Source organism: Schistocerca nitens, chromosome 2 (genome assembly GCF_023898315.1).
Source record: "Schistocerca nitens isolate TAMUIC-IGC-003100 chromosome 2, iqSchNite1.1, whole genome shotgun sequence".
Taxonomy (NCBI): domain Eukaryota; kingdom Metazoa; phylum Arthropoda; class Insecta; order Orthoptera; family Acrididae; genus Schistocerca; species Schistocerca nitens.
Window position 1 is genome coordinate 613,979,609 of NC_064615.1, and position 20,701 is coordinate 614,000,309.

Consider the following 20,701-nt stretch of genomic DNA (forward strand, 5'->3'; position numbering starts at 1 on the left):
TACATTTAATTAGGTAGTGTAGAAACTTTAGTTTTCTATATCAAATTCTTAAACGGTAGTTATGTATCATCGTTTATTTCTACTGTGTAATAACAATCGTGTCCCATAAAAAAAGAATTCAAAAATGATGACTTTTTGGTTTTGAAGTTTCCCTGTGGACAATTTGTTGGGTTAAAGAGAACAAAATATGTGAGGCAGAAAGCGAAAAGGGACCTCTTGTCGAAAATTTAGGAATTTGAGTTTTTGTAGTTTTTACATTCAGCATTCAATTCTGAACAACCTGTAAAAAAAATATTTATTTCTATCTCTAAATTTCAGGGAGTTATGGCAGTTTGAATATTTATGACATAAAAGAGGTGTTTTGAGATATGGGCTTTTAAAGTTTCACTTTATTATCATTGCTTAACTTTACACATTTAAGAAACAAATTCTGCATATATATTACACTTAAAATGTCCTTTGTCAAGTGGTTTGGAGTTTTTTAAATTACCACTTCACAATAAGTGGATTACTCCCTCAGACCTACATCACATCAGAGTGTAAATACATTTGAAACCAAATAAATTGGCCCCTTGTTGAGAAAAATATAGCAAGCACTGTGCTTATTTTTTGGCATAATATTTATATTTTTACACTATGTTATGGCATCTTTTGGATCAAATTTTGATTCTGGGGCAATGAATGGGACTAGAACCACAAGAAATTGGAATTCACAAATCCTCCAAAATAGATTACTGAGATCCCATATTTTGTAGTTGCCAAAAAGAACTTGATTTTCTGTTCGTAAATAATAATAATAATATGGGATGAAAGGCACTTTAATAAGAGTGTTTTCGCCTGTTCTTTGGTTCTGGAATATTTGTTTGGTCAGGTTCTTCTTCAGGATCTTCACTGTTGCTGACTTGAGTTTCTGGTTCACGTTCTGAGCCTGCTTCGGGACACAATGTCTTTGTAGTTCTGTTTGCAATAGGTCCTGATGTTTTTAAAAAGGTACTCTTTTCGTTGTCTTGTCATCCCTGGAGGAATTACTGCAGCAGGAAACCCAGTGGGTCCATCGTTATTGGGGAAGATGCGGTACACAAATTCATTTCCATCAATGTCCAATTTGCAATGTACTCTACCTTTGTAGCTAACGAACTCGAAGTGGTTGTATTTAGTTACGTGAGGTGCTTTGTTAGCATTACTATCCTTCAACATGTGTTGTAGGTGTAGATTTCTCAATGCAGTCGGTGAGTTCTTGTGTGGAAGAGATATAGGTGACCCTAAATCTTTTCTTTAAAAGTCCAAATGCCCAGTCACATGCAAATTTCGTGTGACCTACTTGCATGAATGACAAAACAATTCTCTGATTTTTGTTATTACTGATTCTCCAAGCAAGATATCTTGTTCTTGTTCTGACCTACACAACTGTCAGCATGAATGAACATTGTGTCTTCTCCATGACTAGTTTTCCAAGTAGTTGTGGAAAAGGCTGACAACAATGTTGGATCCCTTTGTAGTTCCTACACTTTCTGGGAGTAGATAGTTTACTTGATAGTTTATTTGTTTGTTCACAGTCTCACACATAAGCCCAAATATTCCTATTCTGAATGGTACCAAGAAATAAATAGGTCTGGGCTGCAACGGGTTACTGGATATGTGAACCTGCTGGGCCATGTCAAAACTGTAGTGTACACAACTTCTATCACCATCTTCAAACTTTTCCTTAATCTTTTTGATAGATCCCTTATAAAACTCTCTTTCTTTTGCAACAAGTTGTAGATGGGACCTCATTTTTTCAATAGTTTCCATTTTAGTTTCTTCAGGCACTGAAGCCATTGCAGTTCCTGAAGTGAAATGCCTTTAGCAAAATGCACAAAGATCTGATTTGGGCTTCATGACAACTACTTCTGGGCATATCTCCTTCCAAATATTACAAAAAACACTACTTGATACTGGTTTTACGGGCATATCATTTGTAAAGGAAGCCATGTAAGTTTCAAAAATTTTGGCTTTATTATCACTTGAAGGTAGAAGTTTGAAATTTGCAATATACTGAGTGCTACTTCTGCCTGGTAAAATTATGGTATGTTGTTCTCCGTGATTGTGTAAAAACCTTACAACAAACTCTGAATCAGAAAAAGAATTCACATTCTTAGGAAGTTTTCCTGCATTACCATGAGTTTTGACAATCAATCCTGTATCATTATACATTTTTGTTAGGCACTTTAGTCTTCTAATTTTAATATTGTTGGGAAACATGTAAGTGTTTTTAAAAACATGCCGACCTTTTACTAAGTATTTACTTGTTTCCTCTCGGTTTGTACTTTATGTTTACAAGCTGTCAAAGAAGAATCTGAAGTTACACACCGCAATTGACCAAAATTACTTGATCTAATGTGTTGACATTGTTCTCATAATGATCAATCTCAGCACATTCACGACGCATTTCCAAATATTCATCAACTGAATAGTAATTGCAACATTCTTCTTTGCACCCGCAACCTGCTTTTAAAACTCTGAAACGAGAGCATGGTCTCTGTCAGCATCAAAAGAGTCAATTAAATTTATGCAGTCATCAGTTAAGTACAGGTCAAAGTCTTCAGCACCATCAGTCTCATCTACAACTTGATCACTATTAACATTTCGTTCTGTTTCAATAATAACATTATCAATAACATTATCGTTGTTACCTAAGGCTTCATTAAACTTCGGAATGTCTTGTAATAAAGAAATATCAGATAGGTTAACTGACTTATCACCTTGAGGTTCCAGTTCCTCATCACTTGATTCGTCACTACTTGGCATTCTTTCAGAAAAATAATCTTGGAAATACTACATAATCTTCATCACATAAATCAACACCAACACCAATATCGTTTAGTGCTTTCGCAATTCTATCTTCACACACTGCGTACTTTAAACTGAGCAAGCTGTAAACACAAATTTGTAACGTCAGCTGTCAGCTGTTCTTCAAGGGCTACGAACTATACATTGGCAACATCTGTAGGCATTCGCAAAAATAGGACCACGTGTGTTGTTTGGCATTATTGAAATCACAAAACTGTTTTGTTTTATACGAAATTACTCTGAGCTCCTTATAATGCTTCTAAAATTTAAGAGATGCTATTTTGTGAAGTGCTGCATGTACAGCTGCAATATTTAGAAAAGGGATCTCTTGTCAAACCAATGTTATTTCCCCATAACGACAAGAGGTCCCTTTTCCGAAGACTGACATCAATTGCTTTTAATGTTATAATTGACTCTTGTTGCATTCAAAGAAGTTTCAAATCAATACAAGTGTGTAAAGAATGAAGTAAACTGTTATAATATACAAAAAAACGAAAATCGATATTTTACAAATTATTGAGTGTTTTTGCTTGTACTGAAAATTTTACTCTTCCGACAAGAGGTTCCTTTTCGCTTTCCGCCTCACATATAGTGATTAGCTTCAAAAGTGTGTCACGGCATCCAGATGCACCCCTCGAAAATTGTCTGTGGGCGAATTATAGCACTAGCACAGATGAATGTCAATGTTTGATCGTTACGGATTCTTCAACGTTCCCATCATAAGTTACGTACAAAAAGCTGATAATTAAGTATCAATATGTCAAATAAATCTCAGATGTATACAGACACCTTATGATTATTTGCAAGAACTAATTGCAACTGAAAGAAAGCCTTTAATGAGGAGTTACACATTAGCAGCATAAGCAGTTTCAGTGTACATTATGACTGTCACGCAATTCATCCCCAGATTCAAAGCTATGGAGTAAGTATCCAGATATACTGTGTTTATTTGTAACGTCGGTAATCACTCTCAGACCTCCAGACTGTTGCGACTGCCCTGGCTCCAGAAATAAAAAGCACGGGGCAAGATCACCCGATCAAAGAGCTCAGGCATAGACAGCTCTCCGCGGAGATTGCTACTAGCACAGGTAAATGGATTAGGCGACCTCATGGGCATGCTCAACACAACCAGCCTGACGTGCAGCTGCAGCAGCCAAAGGGTTAAAGAGAATGGTAAACCGTCTCCTAACACCAGGGGCAGTTAGTTAGGGAGAGTCCAGCAAAATGTGGACCACCGTCAAAAGAGCATCAAGACGACAGTGGGTGCATTCTCACTACAGAGGAGATGACCATGAGTCAGCCAAGTATGGCTGATGCAGAGCCAGCAAAGGATGCTTGAGTCCTTGCAAGATACCTGCACGGAGGAACTCCACAGATTCGTAGTCTCCTTTATCACCCGTAGTTAATTTGGTGAAGTCAGAGTGAGCCATTCCATATTCCAGGCACCTAAAACTTGATGGCATAATACCAATCAAAGATCTGTTTCTGCAATACCGATCTCAAGAGCCTGTTTACTGGTAGCCTGTTTGGCCAGGCTATCAGCAAATTCATTCCCCAGAATCCCAATGTGGTTTAGGGTCCAGAAGAAGATCGCTGAACATCTACACTGTTCAAGGGCATACAGGGAATCTTTGATAGCAACAACCAAAGCATGGCGAGAGTAGCACCAGTCAAGAGCTAGCAAACTGCTCAAGGAGTTGCAGAAGATGAGAAAGGACCCCACCAGTGCAGAAACAGATATGCTGAAGAGCACAAGAGATGGCTACTGAAAACACTACAGCCATCCAACAAGGAGACCGGTTTGGTATGTCCCGCACGAGTATAAGCAAAGCCTAAACGACCAGCAACGATAAACCCTTCAGCGTAGATGACTTCTGAACCCAGGGATGCGCCAAGGATGGAGAAAAATTGGCAGCGGAGAGCCTCAGGATGGAATGAGTCTTTCGGACCTTGTGATAAATCAGGGCAAAGCTGTGGCCGAGGGATGCACCACAGAGGTATACAGGAGTGGCTCCAGAGGAGAGGTGGAAGGGGAAACAAACTGAAGTTTAGAGAGGATAGACTGGACACGGATTGCGATCGTAACCCCTGGTCAGGGGTGCCACTGCCGGAGATGGATTACCACATTTGGGAAGAGGAGACAGTAATTCGACAGTAGTTCGGATGCTTAGAGGAGTTGCAAATGTGGGTAGCATAATTGACAAGCTGTTGTTGCTACCTGATCCACAATGGAGGGACCCCAGCCTCCATGAGTAAGCTGTTCACAGAGCTAGTTTGAAAGGTTCCTGTTGCAAGTCGAACCCAGCAGTAGCGGATCACATGCAGTATCCACAATGCTGATGGAGATGCCAAACCATATGCCAGACTCCTATAATTGAAGCTGGATTGTATCAGGGCTTTGTAAAGCTGAAGAAGGTAATGCGATCTGCGTCCCAGCTGGTGTTACTCAGGCAGCAAAATGTATTAAAGTGCAGCTAGCACTTCTGCTTAAGCTAGCAAAGGTGGGGAATCCATGTCAACCGAGAATCAAAGACCAGTCCTAAAAAGCGATAAGTCTCCAACACACAGAGTAGTTGTGTCATCATCCAGGTAATGTTCTGGTTGTGGGTGAATGGTATGACATTGACAGAAGTGCATGAAGTGAGTCTTCGCAGAGAACATCTAAAGCCACTGGTGAGGTCCCATAGCTGCACCTTTCGCATGGTGTCTTGCAGCTGACGTTCAGAGACACTCACACTAGAGGAGCAATAGCAGAGGCAAAAGTTGTCAGCATACAAGGAGAGAGATATTGAGGACCTCACACCTGCTGGGAACACTCAGTATAGAGCCCTGCGAGGAGGTGGTGGGGAGGGGGGAGGGTGGGCACGGGGAGGAATGTGCTGTGGGAAGCACCACCTTGAACCCCAGAACATATGGTCTGACAGAAAGGTCTGGATGAAAATAAGGAGAGAACTCCTGAGGCCCCACTCATGCAAGGCAGAGAGCATGTGGTGCTGCCATGTGGTGTCATAAGCCTTTTGCAGATCGAAGACGACAGCTGTAACGTGTTGACGTCAGGCAAAAGCTGCTTGGATGGCAGACTCCAGGTAAACCAGATTATCAGTAGTGGAATGGCCTTGGCAAAGACCATCCTGGGAAGGAGCCAGAAGACCCTTAGTCTCAAGCAACCAAAACAGCTGCTGGCTCACCATGGGTTCAAGCAGTTTATAGGAAACATTGGTGGGAATGATTTGGTGATAACTGTCCATCTCTAGAGGGTGCTTACCCAGTTTCAGTACTTGGGCAATGATGCTTTCTCGTCACTGCGATGGGAACTCGCCCTCAGTCCAGATGTTGTTAAAAATGGAAAGGATATGATACTAACAGTCCACTGGTAGGTGCTTGATCATTCGGTTGTGGATGCAGTCTGGCCCTGGAATCAGCGGAGTGGGTGAGGACACTGACAAATTCCCACTCACTGAATGCAGCATAATATGGATCCAGGTGATGTTAGTAGAAGATAATTGCTTTCCTTCCAACAACTGTTTTATAATGTGAAAGTCAGGATGACAATTCTCAGACACTGAAACTTGAGCATAGTGCAGAGCAAAATGTTTGGCAATGGCGATGGCATTTGGGTCAGTGTAGACAGTGCCATTCAAGGTAATATCAGGTACACCTGCAGGTGTCTAGTATCCATAGAGACGTCTGATCTTAGCCCAAACCTGCAAAGGAGAGGTGCATGGTCCATTGGTTGAAACATACTGTTCCCACCATTCTTTTTTTCTTTTTTGTGTCGTCTGGGCACAGAGCCACTTAAAGGCAATGAGGTGTTCCATTGATGGATGCTGCTTTTGGAGTTGGATCGCCCACCTACGATCTCAAATGGCCTCTGCGATGTCTGAGGACCACCAAGGTACGGTCTTTTGTAGGGACGGGCCCAAGGAACAAGGGATCGCTAAATCAGCTGCTGAAAGGATGGCTATAGTTGTATACTGGACTGCTTCGTCGATACCTCCAAGTAATAAGGAGCCAAGGCTGACAGCAAAGGTGAAAGCATGCCAGTCAGCACTGTTGAGAGCCCATTTGGGTATGCATCCAGGAGAGTGACACTGAGGGAGTGATAGGAAGATTGGGAAGTGGTCACTACCACACAGGGAATAGTGGACCCTCCACTGGATGGGTGGGAAACCCAGAAAGGATTATGAGTGTTGACATCACCCAAGATTAGAAAAGATGATGAGAGCTGAGAAACCAATGCAAACAGTATGTTCTGAGGCACTTCACCATTGGGATGGAGGTAAACATTGCAGATGGTAATATCCTGAAATGCCCTTACCCAAAAAACCACAGCATCTAAAGGCATATTAAGAGGCACACATTCGCTATACAGATTACCTAGAACATACGTGCGAACTCCGCCTGACACCCTGTCATAGGCAGCACGATTCTTATAATACTCCCAGTATTCAAGAAGGGCTGGCATCTGCGTTACTGGAAATCAAGTATCCTGTAGGGCAATGCAGAAGGCAGGTGATGTGCTTAAAAGATGTCTTAGCTCAGTCAGGTGGTGGAAAAAACTGCTACAATTCCACTGCAGAACAATGTTGCCGATGTACAGTGAGGTCATGAAGGGACCAAGGGGGCAGGTTATGCCTCAGGGTCACCTTCTGGCACTGGTTGAGGTATTATGACATCAATATCCATAGGTTCTGGGTTCCTTTGTTTGGTGTCAACCGGGGAATCACGTGCCACATGAGTAGAACAGGCAGGAACTGGTGGCATGGGGGGCACTGGAATGCCCTCCTTCTTGAAGTACTTTCCTCTCCCTAGAGGACTTTGACCATTGCGAGGCCTTGTCTGAATCAGTTTCAGGTAAAGAGAATGATCACAAAGCCCTGCGACCAGCAGCCTGTGGCCTCGTCAGCCACTGGCTGGTGCCCTGTTGTAGACCAATGAAATGTTAGAAGAAAGTGTCCGAAGGGACCCCTTCTTGGCGAGAGCAGATGGTGGAAGGTGTCTACAGCTGGGAAGTGGGGACCACCTGCCCAGGTGGGTAGGAAGCCACTGATCCCAAAGTAGATGTGGGGGAAGGGGCAAGAAAGGAGCCCCGAACCATCATGGTGGCAGGCATGGTTGAGCGGCACTGAGGGCCCACTAAAGAAAGGAGCACGAGTAATGTTGCCAAAAAGGGTGACATCGTCGTAGTTGCAGCATATGAGATTATTTGACATGCTGGGTGCAACTGCAAATACTACTTCTTGGCCTCTTGGTAACTGAGTTTGTCCAGAGTCTCATATTTTTTTAATTTTCTTTTCTCTCTGGTTAACAGCACAATCTGGTGAGCAGGGAGACTGGCGCTTTTCACAGTTGACACATATGGGAGGAGGTGCACAGAGAGCGTTCACATGCAATGCTCATCCACAATCTTGACAGATCAGCGCTAGTGTTGCAACGTGAAGACATGACCAAATTTCAAGCACTTGAAGCACCAAATATGGACTGACATCGCATCAAAATACCATCACCTTGACCTTCTCAGGCAATGAATCATCCTCAACGGCCAAGATGAAGGCAGTGGTGGAAACCCTATTATCCTTTGGCCCCCTATGTACATGACAGATAAAACGTACACCATATCACTCTCAGTTGACGCGTAGCTCATCATCATATTGTAAGAGCATGTCTCTGTGGAAAATGATGCCCTGAACTAAATTTATACTATTATGGGGAGTGACAGTCGCTGGTACGTCACCCAGCTTGTTACAAGTGAGCAGTGCCTGGGACTGGGCAGGGGATGCCATTTTGATCACAACTGATCCACTTTTCATTCCAGAGACGGCTGCCACTTCCCCAAACTTCTCTTCTAAGCTCTCCAAAAAGAACAAGGTCTTATGGCAAGAAAGCCATCACAATCAGTCCTTGTACAAACCAAGTATTGTGGGGAGTATTGTTCTCCTTGCTGCTTAGCACTATGTCCCTCCCACTGTGCAGCCAGGGATGGGAGCATTTTAGGGTTGTATCCTTCTGCATCAAAAGAGGACTGTACCTTCACCGAGACTGCTGGGTCCATATGACCACCAGAGTGAGGCAACTTCATCTGCTTCATATATGCGGCTCATCCGCCATGGTGCCACCCACCCTAAATGGGGGCTCTCCCCATCGGCGCCACCCAGCCTCAACCATGGCTACCTTGCTAATAAGCCCTTGGTCAGTGTGCTAGTGTAAGGTGTCACTAGCACACCAGTCGGCAAAGATGAAGCGTGAAGATCAATAAGTAGGCGCTGGATCAAGTGCGCCTATCACGAGAGAGGCCAGACACACACCCACAAGCAATAAGCCACCAACGCCCACTCGACAACATATATTTAGGCTGCCGCTGCTGCCCAGAAGCCCTCACTCACTCGCTCACTCACTCATACAGTTTGGCGTCTGTCAGTTCACTTGCAGAGCGGATTTAGTTCATCACAGCTACAACCGTACACAGAGACCAGTGGAACTATTACTGATGAGCTTGTACCACAACACATGGACTCTATTCAAGTTAAGTACAGGTTTCCAGTTCATGTAAATGAAGAACCATATTAATCCATGTGTGCATTTGTGTTGTAAAAAGAGGAAACCGGCCACCAATAACAACATCCTCTCCTTTGCTTCCTTGTGGTACAAGACTCTACACAGAGTCCCTGTGCCCCAGCCATAACGAGCACGTACTCCTTGGTATGCATGGGGAGTTTTCTGCTCAGGCACCAACAGTGCAATCCCTGTGTGGTCAGGGGGCTACCACCGTGCAGGTACTTGACGCCCCCACCCTCCCAATAACGGGATGGCTACCGTGCTGTGTTTTTGTCTATTACTGTATGAAGGGAAGGGTGCACCGATGGAAAGGCAGAACGGAGGGGCACACACTGCATTTGGCGACTTTCTGTGCATGATCAACACTTCTCGAGTATTTTGAAAATTGGTGGCAGGTCAAACCCAACAATGGGAGCCATGTGTTTATTTGATGAAAAGTTGTAGAATATGCTGGAAGTGGAAACTGGAAGGTCAATCATAAACCAGATCCAAGCAGAGTCGGCACCCAGAGTATCATCCAATGGAGAGGTAGAGGGACAAAGGGATAGTGGAAGTATAAGCATGCCACACAGAAAGGAAATAAGGCTGCAAAGGCTAGGGTCCATGGCAGCCAAGCACATACTTACAAAAGAGATGTGATCTGCCTGGAGGGATACCATTAATGGCAGGGTAACAGGCACAGGATTTAATTCAGTTCACGTCAAGTAATGTTGCAAGAGCCTGAAGGAGGTATGGCTTGAACTGTTTACCCTGGTCGATAGCAATGCAGAGGGGTATGCCAAGGTGCAATCCACTCCTGAAAGAAAGTCTTGGCTACAGTTACATCATTCATTGGATAGACTTCAGGTCACTCACTGTCCTGCAGTACTGATATCCTTCTGGAAATGGTATAGATCTAATAACGTTGATGTGGACACAAACCATTGACTGTAGGGTGAAGATACTGAATGGAGCTGTAACATGCAGATGTCTTTTGTTGCACTTCTCCATATTTTTGCAAACAAATGCTTTGTTCTTTAGTCGCACAGTGGCCTTTACTTCTGGGTGTGAGATGCTTTGAAGGAAGGAAACAGCTTGTTTAGGAAAATCTGCTACAACAAATAGACATGTTTGTGAAGCTAATATGTCACAGTATAGTGTGGCATTTGAATACACCGTAGCTGTAAACCTGATGATGCTTTGAGGAATGTCTGCAGTCGATTGTCTCCTTCATGGGCATTGGCAAGTGTCATGAAGTAAAGTCCTTTCGCAATGGTGTCAGTGCCATGTAGTGCATCTCCTGGTCACTTCTGCTCACCATCAAAAAGTCAAATATCGATAGTAAATTGCACAATGAAGTCCAAATGCAACAACTGGCATCATGACACCTTGTCCACCTTTCCACAGGAGGTAAACATGAGTGGCTTACGGTCTGTGACACGAGTGAAATGTCTACCTTCAAGCAACTGCCCGAAATTTTTGGTTGAGGCATATGCCCCACAGAGCTCACAGTTGTACACTGACCAATGAACTTGTGGAAGTGATAATTTTTTTACTGACAATGGATAGAAGTTGCCAGTTATATTGTACATGTAATACAGCTCCAATGGCAGTTGGTGACGCATCCCCCATAACTTCAAGAGAGAAGTCATGAAGAGGGTGAGCTAATAATGCAGCCCCTGCAACAGCAACTTTCAATCTGACAAAGGAGGTTTTCTTCTCATCAGTCCACTGGCGTGTGTCTCCAGGTTTAAACGAACCTTTTAGGAATTCACTGAGACACACCGAAAACAATACATGATTTTGCACAAACTGTTGATAAAAAACTGTCATGTCCCAGAAATGGTGTTACTCACGTATTATAAAGGACTGGGAAGACTAAGTTGCAGTTTCCACTTAGTCTTGTCACCTCTGTAGCTGTGTGGTCAGCAAGGTGGCTGTCAGGCAGAAGACCTGGGTTTAATTCCCAGTACTGCCAAGAACTTTTCCTTGGTGACATATTGGTATGGGATGCAATCAGCCACATGATACCGAGGAGCTACTTGAGTGATTTGATTTGTTTTGGTTTAGGGCACTAAAACAACTAAGGTCATGCATGGCCATGTAGGAACCTTAGTACACTAACCCGAAAAAGGATTTAAAAGTGATTACATGTTAAGCCCAATCGGCGAAAGGAAAGACAGCTAAAAACAAGGATTTATTCTTGGAGAAATGTCTAAAAATTACACCACAGTGACAACGAAGATCCTGAACTAAAGATTAGATGTCCTTTGCCATGTTGCTATGACACATAAAAAGTAAAAAGCAGTCAACAGCCCACCTCTCATTTGCTAAAACGGTCAATAACTCAGATGGCAAACATACAGTAGAAAGTAAGTGGTTAACAAAAAGGGCATTCGGTCATGAAATGGTGAAACGTCAAAGGCTCATGAGAATGAGAACAAAGCGGCAGGGGATCACCACTTAACAAATGGTAATGGCTGAAAAGACAGTGCCCAATACGCAACCTTGCTAAAATGATCTCAGCCGAGAGGAGATTGGTCAAGCAGCTGGAAGAAGTTTAATTCCCCAGAGCCTGTTCCCATGAAGGGAAGACCAGTAGTAATGCCAAAGTGACACCACATGCTGTCAGACTGCAACACGGAGATCATCAGAAGTAATGGGAGAACTAGTGGGCTGACGGAGGACTGCAGCTTTGGCAGCAGTGATAGCAGCCTCATTTGCCATCAGACCAATGTGAACAGGGGCCGGCATAAACATCACAGTGGCTCTCTCAAGACAGAGCAACTGGAAGTTTTCTTGGACCCGTTGCACTAAGTGATGGACTGTGAACAGCACGAAGAGGCACTGAATGGCACTGAGAGAATAGGCCGGTGTTGCAGGATGTACTGTGTGGCCTGATACATGGTGTAGAGCTCTGCTGTAAACACTGAGCCGTGTTTCAGAAACTGACATCTACAATGGTCGGTGCCAGTGACCAAGGCACACCCAACACCACGGTCACACCGACGACCATCAGTGTACACAAAGGTACTATTGCTAAGTTCCATGTGAAGGTCGAGAAACTTACACCGATAGATAGACTCTGGAGTAGTGGCCGTAAGGAAGCAAATGAAACCCAAAGTGAACATGCATGAAGCCAAGATGGTGAAAGGTTCACACACATCAGGAAAATGGCAGGTAGTGTGGAGGTAAGCTGCTGGAGGAATAATAGCCAAAAGCGAACTTCACAGGAAGTTCCGCAGAGGACACGTAGGACAGTGATGGACCAGGTCCAGTGGTTGGTCAGGCAAGACTCTTGCAAACACAGCTGGTGAGAGAAATGGGGTGGTAGCTAGAAGGAAGGTGTTTGTCCATACCGGCCTCAGGTATGGATATGACAGTGGCATCACGCCACTGTCTGGGAAATGTGCCGTCTCCCAGATTTGATTGTATGTGTGAAGGAGAACGTGCTTGCCTGCAAGAGAAAAGTGCTGCAACATCTGAATGTGAACATCGTCCACCCTTGAGGCGGAAGATCAGGATGAATATCTTCAAGAGTCTGCCAGGTCAGTTCCTTCAGCATCTCTGTAACACTCTCCCACAAATAAACCTGTGATCATTTATGCTGGCCTTCTCTGCATACGTTTAAGATCCCCTGTTAGTCCTATTTGGTACGGGCCCCACACACTTGAGCAATATTCCAGAAGCGGTTGCACGAGCAATTTGTAAGCAACCTCCTTTGTAGACTGCACTTCGTCAGTCTTCCACCACTAAACCAAAGTTTACCACCTGCTTTACTGACAACTGAGCCTATGTGATCTTTCCATTTCACATCCGTACAAAGTGTTACAACCAGATGTTTGTATGAGTTGACCATTCCAACAGTAACACACTGATATTAATGTCATAGGATACTTTTATTTTATTTTGTGAAATACACAATTTTACATTTCTCAACATTTAAAGCAAGTTGCCAATCTCTACGCCACAGTGAAATCTTAGCAAGATGTGACTGAATATTTATGCAGCTTCTTTCAGATAGTACTTCTTATAAATAACTGCATCACCTACAAAAACCCTGATTTTACTAATAATATTGTCTGCAAGGTCATTAACATACAACGTGAACAGCAAGGGTCCCAACACTTCCCTGGAGCATACCCGAAGTTACTTCTACATTTGACGATGACTCTCCATCCAAGATAATATGCTGTGTCCATTCTACAAAGAAGTCCTTAATCCAGTCACCAATTTCACTTGACACCCCATATGATTGTACTTTTGACAATAAGCATAGGTGCAGTACTGAGTCAAATGTTCTTTGGAAATCAAGAAATACATCACCTAACTGACAGCATTGATCCAAAGCTTTCTGTATGTCATGTGACAAAAGTGAGAGTTCAGTTTCACATTATCGATGTTTTCTAAACCCATGTGGGTTGGCACCGAGGTGGCCATTCTGTAGAAGATACCTCATTATGTTTGAGCTCAGAATATGTTCTAAGATCCTACAACAAACCAGTGTCAAGGATATTGGATGGTAGTTTTGTGGATCACTTCTACTACTATTCTTGTAGACGGGTGTGATATGTGCCTTTTTTTCAACAACTGGGCATTGTTTTTTGATTGGAGGATCTACAATAGATTATAGTTAGAAAAGAGGCTAGCTCAGCCGCAAATTCAGAACAGAATCTAATAGGGATTCCATCGGGGCCTGGAGCTTTGTTCACTTTTAACGATTTCAGCCGTTTCTCATCACCACTGACACTAATACTTCTTTCATTCATCTTTTCAGTAGTTAGAAATTAAATTGGGGCAATTCTCCTAGATTTCCCTTTGTAAAGGAACATTTGAAAACAGAGTTAAACATTTCAGTCTTTGCTTTGCTACCCTCAATTTCAGTTCCTGTCTCATACGCTAGGGATTGGACACTAGCTTTGATGCCACTAACAGCCTTTACACATGACCAGAATGTCTTTAGGTTTCGTGAAACATCATTTTACAATATTCTGCTATGGTAGTCATTGAAGAAATCACGCATTGCATTTCATTCAGCATCTCTCTATCTAGAGCCTATTTTCTCTAGTTAAGTATTTCAGCTTTTGCTTTGCTACCCTCAATCACGTGACAATATTCTGCTACAGCAGTCACTGAAAGCATCACAAATTGCTCTCTTGACAGCCAAACGTGTTTCACTCAGAATCATTCTACAGCCAAATGCATTTCATTCAGAATCATTCTATCTATAGCCCTACACTTTGTTTTACACCTATCTTGCAGTAATCTCTCTTTCTTAAGAAGTTTCTTTACAGTGACTGTATACCGCAGATATTCCATCCCATTATGAACTGTTCTACTGCATACTATCTATCCAGTGCATAGTTGACTATTCTTTTAAACTTGAGTCAGAGTTACTCTACATGCTACTGCCCTATGCTGAAAGTTTCAAGTTCCTCACTGAAATATGACACTAATGATTTTTTTAATCTAATTTACTGAACATAAATACTTTTTGCTTGTTTTAGTTGTCATTTGTAATTTGGTAATCATTGTTGCCACACCCGCGTCATGGTCACTGATACCAGTTTCGATGTGGACATCTTCAAAAGAGTCAGGTCTACTTGTTGCCCTAAGAACCACTAAATTCTCATCACGAGTGAGGCTTTGAACAACCTGTTCTAGGTAGTTTTCAGAGAAGGCATTCAGTAATGTTTTACAGGATGTCTTATGTCCACTACTAAACTAAACTGCAACTATCCAAATTGATTGTTGGATGATTAAAGTTTCTACAGATGATTACAGTATGACTGGGGAACTTACATACATGTAAACTGAGGTTTCCTCTAAAGTTTTCAGTTACATCAGGAGGCGAGTCTGGTGGGAGATAGAAGGATCCAATTATTTTACATCCGCCTCTGATAAAGAGACATGCCTGAACAATCTCACATGCAGCTTCTATTTCCATCAGGTGAAGTTGAGTTTCTTGTCTACTGCGACAAATACACCGCCATCATTTCCCATTTGCCTACCCTTTCAATATCACAAATCTCACTGCTATAGATTTCAGGTTTCAAACAGCTTTCTGTACCTAGTATTACATGAGCTTCACTGTTTTTCAGGAGCACTTCAAGTTGTAGCAGTTAACCATTGGGATTTTAATACTCTCACTTGTGGGAGGCATTTTTTTTGATCTTGTACTGATACTTCTGGGTTTCCTATAGCTATCGTTATCTGGACTGGATGGAGAGTCACCTAATCTAAAAAACTCTTGTGTGCACCCCACACAGTCAGTTACCTGAGCAGCAGCCTCTGACGTGTAGTGCACACCTGACCCATTTATGGGGGGCCTACAGTCCACAACCCTACAGTGCAAGTCCACGACGATGCAGCCTAGCTTGTCACAGAACCTTCGAAGCCTCTGGTTGTTCTCCCACTTTACTCAGAACCAAAGGTCCACCATCAGCTCTGGGGAAAACACTGCACATTGCGAGCTTCGTTGAAACTCCTTGCACAAGGCTCATCTTCTCGACCTCCTCTGCCAGTCGCTGGAAAGACACAAGTATGACATGAGAGCTCAGATGACAGGCATAATTTGTTCCACCACACTGTACCGCAAATTCCGCCCTGTTCCCTCAATGGCTGTTGGAATATCCTCTTCAACATGTTGAATGAGGCCCCCAGGCATACACACTGATGCATCTGATGTACTTTGCTGACCCTTGCTGCCGTTTCCCTAAATAGTACCATCATTCGCCATTCATTTGAAATTCCAATGATTAATAGACCCCTATCCCTTTTGTGTTTGCCTTCTCTTGATACTGGACCAAACAGGTTTCCCCAAAACCCGTGAAGTGAGTCCCACTGGCTCAGTTTCAGTGGAAGATAGCACCTCAAACTTGTTAGTCCTCATCCACTCTGTAAAGAATGCGTAGATCTACCATTGACATGCCACTTGCAGACACGTGGATGGGTAATGACAGACCCTATACTTTCCGCAGAGGAGACAGGATCTGTAGGAGAAGACAGTACTTGAGGCACCTCTGGTACCTGTGTCACAGATACACATCTCTTGGGAGCTCTTCCAACACCGATTCACAGCAACTGTCATTCAATTGACAGTAGTCATGGCGATTTCCATCTGCTTACTAATGTCAACCAACCCATCCAATGTTCGAGAACAGCGTTCACAGCGGGGATGCATTTTGGCTAGTGCACTGTATTACAGGACAGTGGACAAATAAACTTTAGATTAAGCCTGCCGACTATATTTCAATCTGTTCGGCTAGAAGTTGCTAGTTCCCTATAAGAATTCAAATAAATGCACAAAACAAGATCTCTATTTTTTTTTTATTAAGTTGATTATAGTTGTTAGCAAACTCAAAAACTGAATTTATGATAAATGTAGATAATATATAGGGCTGCTACCTTTTAAGGGAAAATTAGATGCAACACAATATGTTTGTTAGAATATCTGCTGCAGTAACTACATCACTAATGCTGATTTACTACAAATTACTCTTAGATTAGGCAGACAACAATGGTAGCTTCCGAAAATTCTCAGAAACACACATTCATTGGTGTTGGCATACAACGAAATTCAGAGGTCATATATTCTTTGCAAGTAAGTGTGAACCAAAAAAGTTGATTTGCTCCAAAATAAGTTGCATACCCAAAATGGTCATACCTGTGACTTATGAAAATATAGTGTTGTAAGTTTCTGAAAAGCCTCAATAATAACCTATTTCTTACATAACCGTACAACAAAATTATAGAATGATTGTTTTGAACTAGGATAGGCCTATAGTTCTTAAAAATCTGAAAAGAGCACAATTAAGTTTAAGCCTATAATTGACGAAAACTACCAATTTACTGCGGCACTAGTAAATGTTCGAAATTTCACACCAAACAAATGAGTTTCGATACAATCAATAAAAGATATGCATAAGTGATGCAGACAGTAAAATACACAAATAAGAACTTCAAATCAGCACAGTAATCTTATAAATGTGTTATCAGATAAAGGAAAATTCTGAAGTAGACATATATATAAATAAATGTGCGATTGCACGGATTTTTCACTTAGCTGTTCCTGCGCCAACTTCTACACTGGGGTGCCCATGAAGAACATCACAGCATTAGTTTATCTTAGTCAAAATCACTGACATGTGCAGCATCAAGAAAGCATGCCTTCTGCCTATTGCAGCTAACAATCAAGGTGCTCTTTTGCTCCAAAGACGGATTCTGACGAGTTAATCACCAAGTCGTGTTTCTGTACTTCCACCAGCAAGTGCAACAGCCATATATTCCACAGAACGTCACCATTAATTGCACACCAAGCCGCATATTACGATAATAAACTAGCTGGGATGTTCATCAGTTGCCAAATTCTTCATGGTGGAGCATTTCTTCAAATAATTTTGCATCTGACTGTGACAAGGGCATTACAATTGCGCGCTTGACAGCGGTTTTTTTACAAACCGGTTATCAACTGTTATGCCATTGTCATGTGCAAATGTACATATTTGTGGCTGTGAAATTTTTGTGCGTCAAAGATTTTCGAATATTACAGCTACAAAGTATCTCAGTTAAGTTTCCAAAGATGACAGTTGTTAATGTTTAATTTGGGACGAAAATGAGTGTGATTTTGGTAAAAATTTGACGTAAAAACATTTTTGTCAATACATGTATGACTTATAAAATAATGAACTATGTGACAAATAAAAAAAAATTATTTTGAGAGGAAAAATATGTTGAACAATATACAGGTAAATTTGGTGCCATGTTAAAAGAAAGTGACTGAACAAGATATTTTGTCCTTAAATGGTCCTGTATTACAAGCAGGCAGAATAGAATAGTGATTGTGAATTTGATAATGTTGTGCTTAGAATTCAGCTGGCTTTGGCAGTAACTCCATAAATTACTTAGGCATAACCATAGATATCACTGATCACATTCACACTTTTTAAGATTTACAGGAAGCCTATCACCACTGTCATTTTAGTTCCTGTCAATTCTCAGCACCAATGGACTGCCTTTCAATGATATACGGTCTAATACCCATCTCCACTAGTCGTGAATTAAACAGAATCAAACAGGTAACATCAAGCAAGGGTTATACTTCAGCTTTTGTGGACTCCATAAGGCATAAAGCAAGAACAACAGATCTCTCCTCTCCTCTTGTACTCAAACCACCATCTCAAAACCTTAATACATGGTGCATGGTTCCCCCCTGTCTAGAAAAATCTCTTCTCTGAATGTTACCAGAACGCTGAAATCTAGAAACTTCAAAACATCATTTATGGACACAACTCTATTGGACACTTTTTGCCCAATGGTAAAGCTCTTCTGCATCAGAAAAAGCGTAAAATATACAAAAACCACTTTTCATTGTACCAAATTCTATATAGGCCAGTCAGGCTGGGCAATATACACCCAATTGAAGGATCATCATAGACTCTGGTGCTTTAGAAAAGGAGACTCTACTTTCGCAGATGACCCACTGGCTTTAAAAAGGCCACTTCTACATAGCTCAACATGAATTCTTACATAACATCCACAAAGATAGAAAGATGGACTACCTTAAAATAATTAAAATTAATAAACGTATGTCCACCTGCAGAAGCTTCGTATGAGTGATCAGCGATAGTTCCAATACTCACCATTTCTAACTGCAGATACTACTAATAATCCCATTCAGACCATGTTGGAAATTACCTCTCCTACTCGTGTCCCATTTTTCCTTTATTTCAGTTACTGTAGTTTCATTTGCTCTGTCAAACATTTTACTTTGTTTAGTTATTATTGTTTACATTTATCTATTTAGCCTTACTTGTTATACTGTGCCATTTGTAATATTAGGTCAACGGCCTTGCCGCACTGGTAACACCAGTTCCCACCAGTTCACCAAAGTTAAGTGCAGTCAGGCTTGACTAGCACTTGGATGGGGCACTGTCCATGTCTGCTGAGTGCTGTTGGCAAGCAGGTTGCACTCAGCCCTTGTGAGGTCAATTGAGGAGCTACTTGACTGAGAAGTTGTGACATAGCTCACAAAAACTGACAACGCCCGGGAGAGCAGTGCGCTGGCTGCATGCTCCTCCATAGCTGCATCTGTTGATGCCTAGGGGCTGAGGATGACACAGTGGCCAGTCAGTGCTGTTGGGCTTTCAACACCTGTTCGGACAGTGTTTTTTTGTATATTGAACCTTTAAAGGACAAGATTATCTTGTTCAGTCATCATGCTTCGAACATCATAACCAAAATCTACTTAATTTTGTTCAACTTATTTTTCCTCTCAAAACAATTATTGTAATTTGTCATGTAGTTGACTAATTAATGAGTTACATATTTTTTTATCCCCGCAAATATTTTACTTCACATTTTTACAGGAATAATCACTTTCGATTTAGTACTAAATCAAACATTAACAGGTGTCACCTTTGGAAACCAACTATGACACTCCGTAGTTGTACTATTCTAAAATCCTTGATCCCCAAAAAATCACAGCCACACATATGTATCTTTGTACTTGACAATTGTGTAACAGCCAAAAACTGATTTGTAAAATAAAAAGTACTGTAGAATATTACAGTGCTGTGTGTTTTTTCATTTACAAAGAAAACATGTAACACATTTTGAACTTTTTCACTCTCAATGCGTAACAGCTTTATCTTCAAAAATATTGTATATTTCTCCTATCGTATCAAACATCATTAACAGAAAGTGGACTCACTTTCAACACCATTACGTGATTCCTGATTCAGCACACTTTAAAGAAAAAATATTGTAATGCTGTTAATGGAATCAAATGATATTTATACTTACCCATCTGGACTGAACACCATTAAAAAAGTTGATCTCGTTTGTGCGGGAAGTTCACATCTCTGGAAAAAAAAAGTTTTGATGAAGCACACAAATGAAGACAATACAAAAAACAAAAGATATTTATCATATTTTTTTAGGTTCGCAGATTTTTCACAAAAAAAAAAAAACCTTAACATAACTTAACCTCTTCAGTTCTGTTAGTAAAAAAAATCTTTATTAATCTAATATTTCTATTACATGTAACTGACGATGTAGAGCACTGACACTTGCTGCAGCAGTTAATGAATGACATCTCGATGAACAAAGCGTGTCACAAGTGTCTTTGATGTTACATGGGTTCTGCATGCAGATAAAAGTCACCAGTTCCATGTGTCGTCCACAATACATAGGAAGCGAAGAGCGTAAGGTGACAGACATTGCAACTGGCATCACAGTCATAGATCAGAGTAGGAAATAAGCTAACAATGGTATTAGCTGTTTTGCTCATTATTTTTGTATAACTAGACTTGTAAATAATAAGTGACTACTACCCTAT

The 20,701-nt window shown here is 41.7% G+C and overlaps 1 protein-coding gene across 1 annotated transcript in view; it reads right to left on the reverse strand.

The window, feature by feature from the left end:
- Positions 1–20,701, reverse strand: part of LOC126235199 (uncharacterized) — a 305,365-nt gene that overhangs the window by 271,455 nt on the left and 13,209 nt on the right. The window contains exon 3 of the mRNA XM_049943929.1: positions 20,167–20,225. Within this exon, the coding sequence (XP_049799886.1) occupies positions 20,167–20,225 (59 nt within the window). The remainder of the gene's footprint in view (positions 1–20,166; positions 20,226–20,701) is intronic.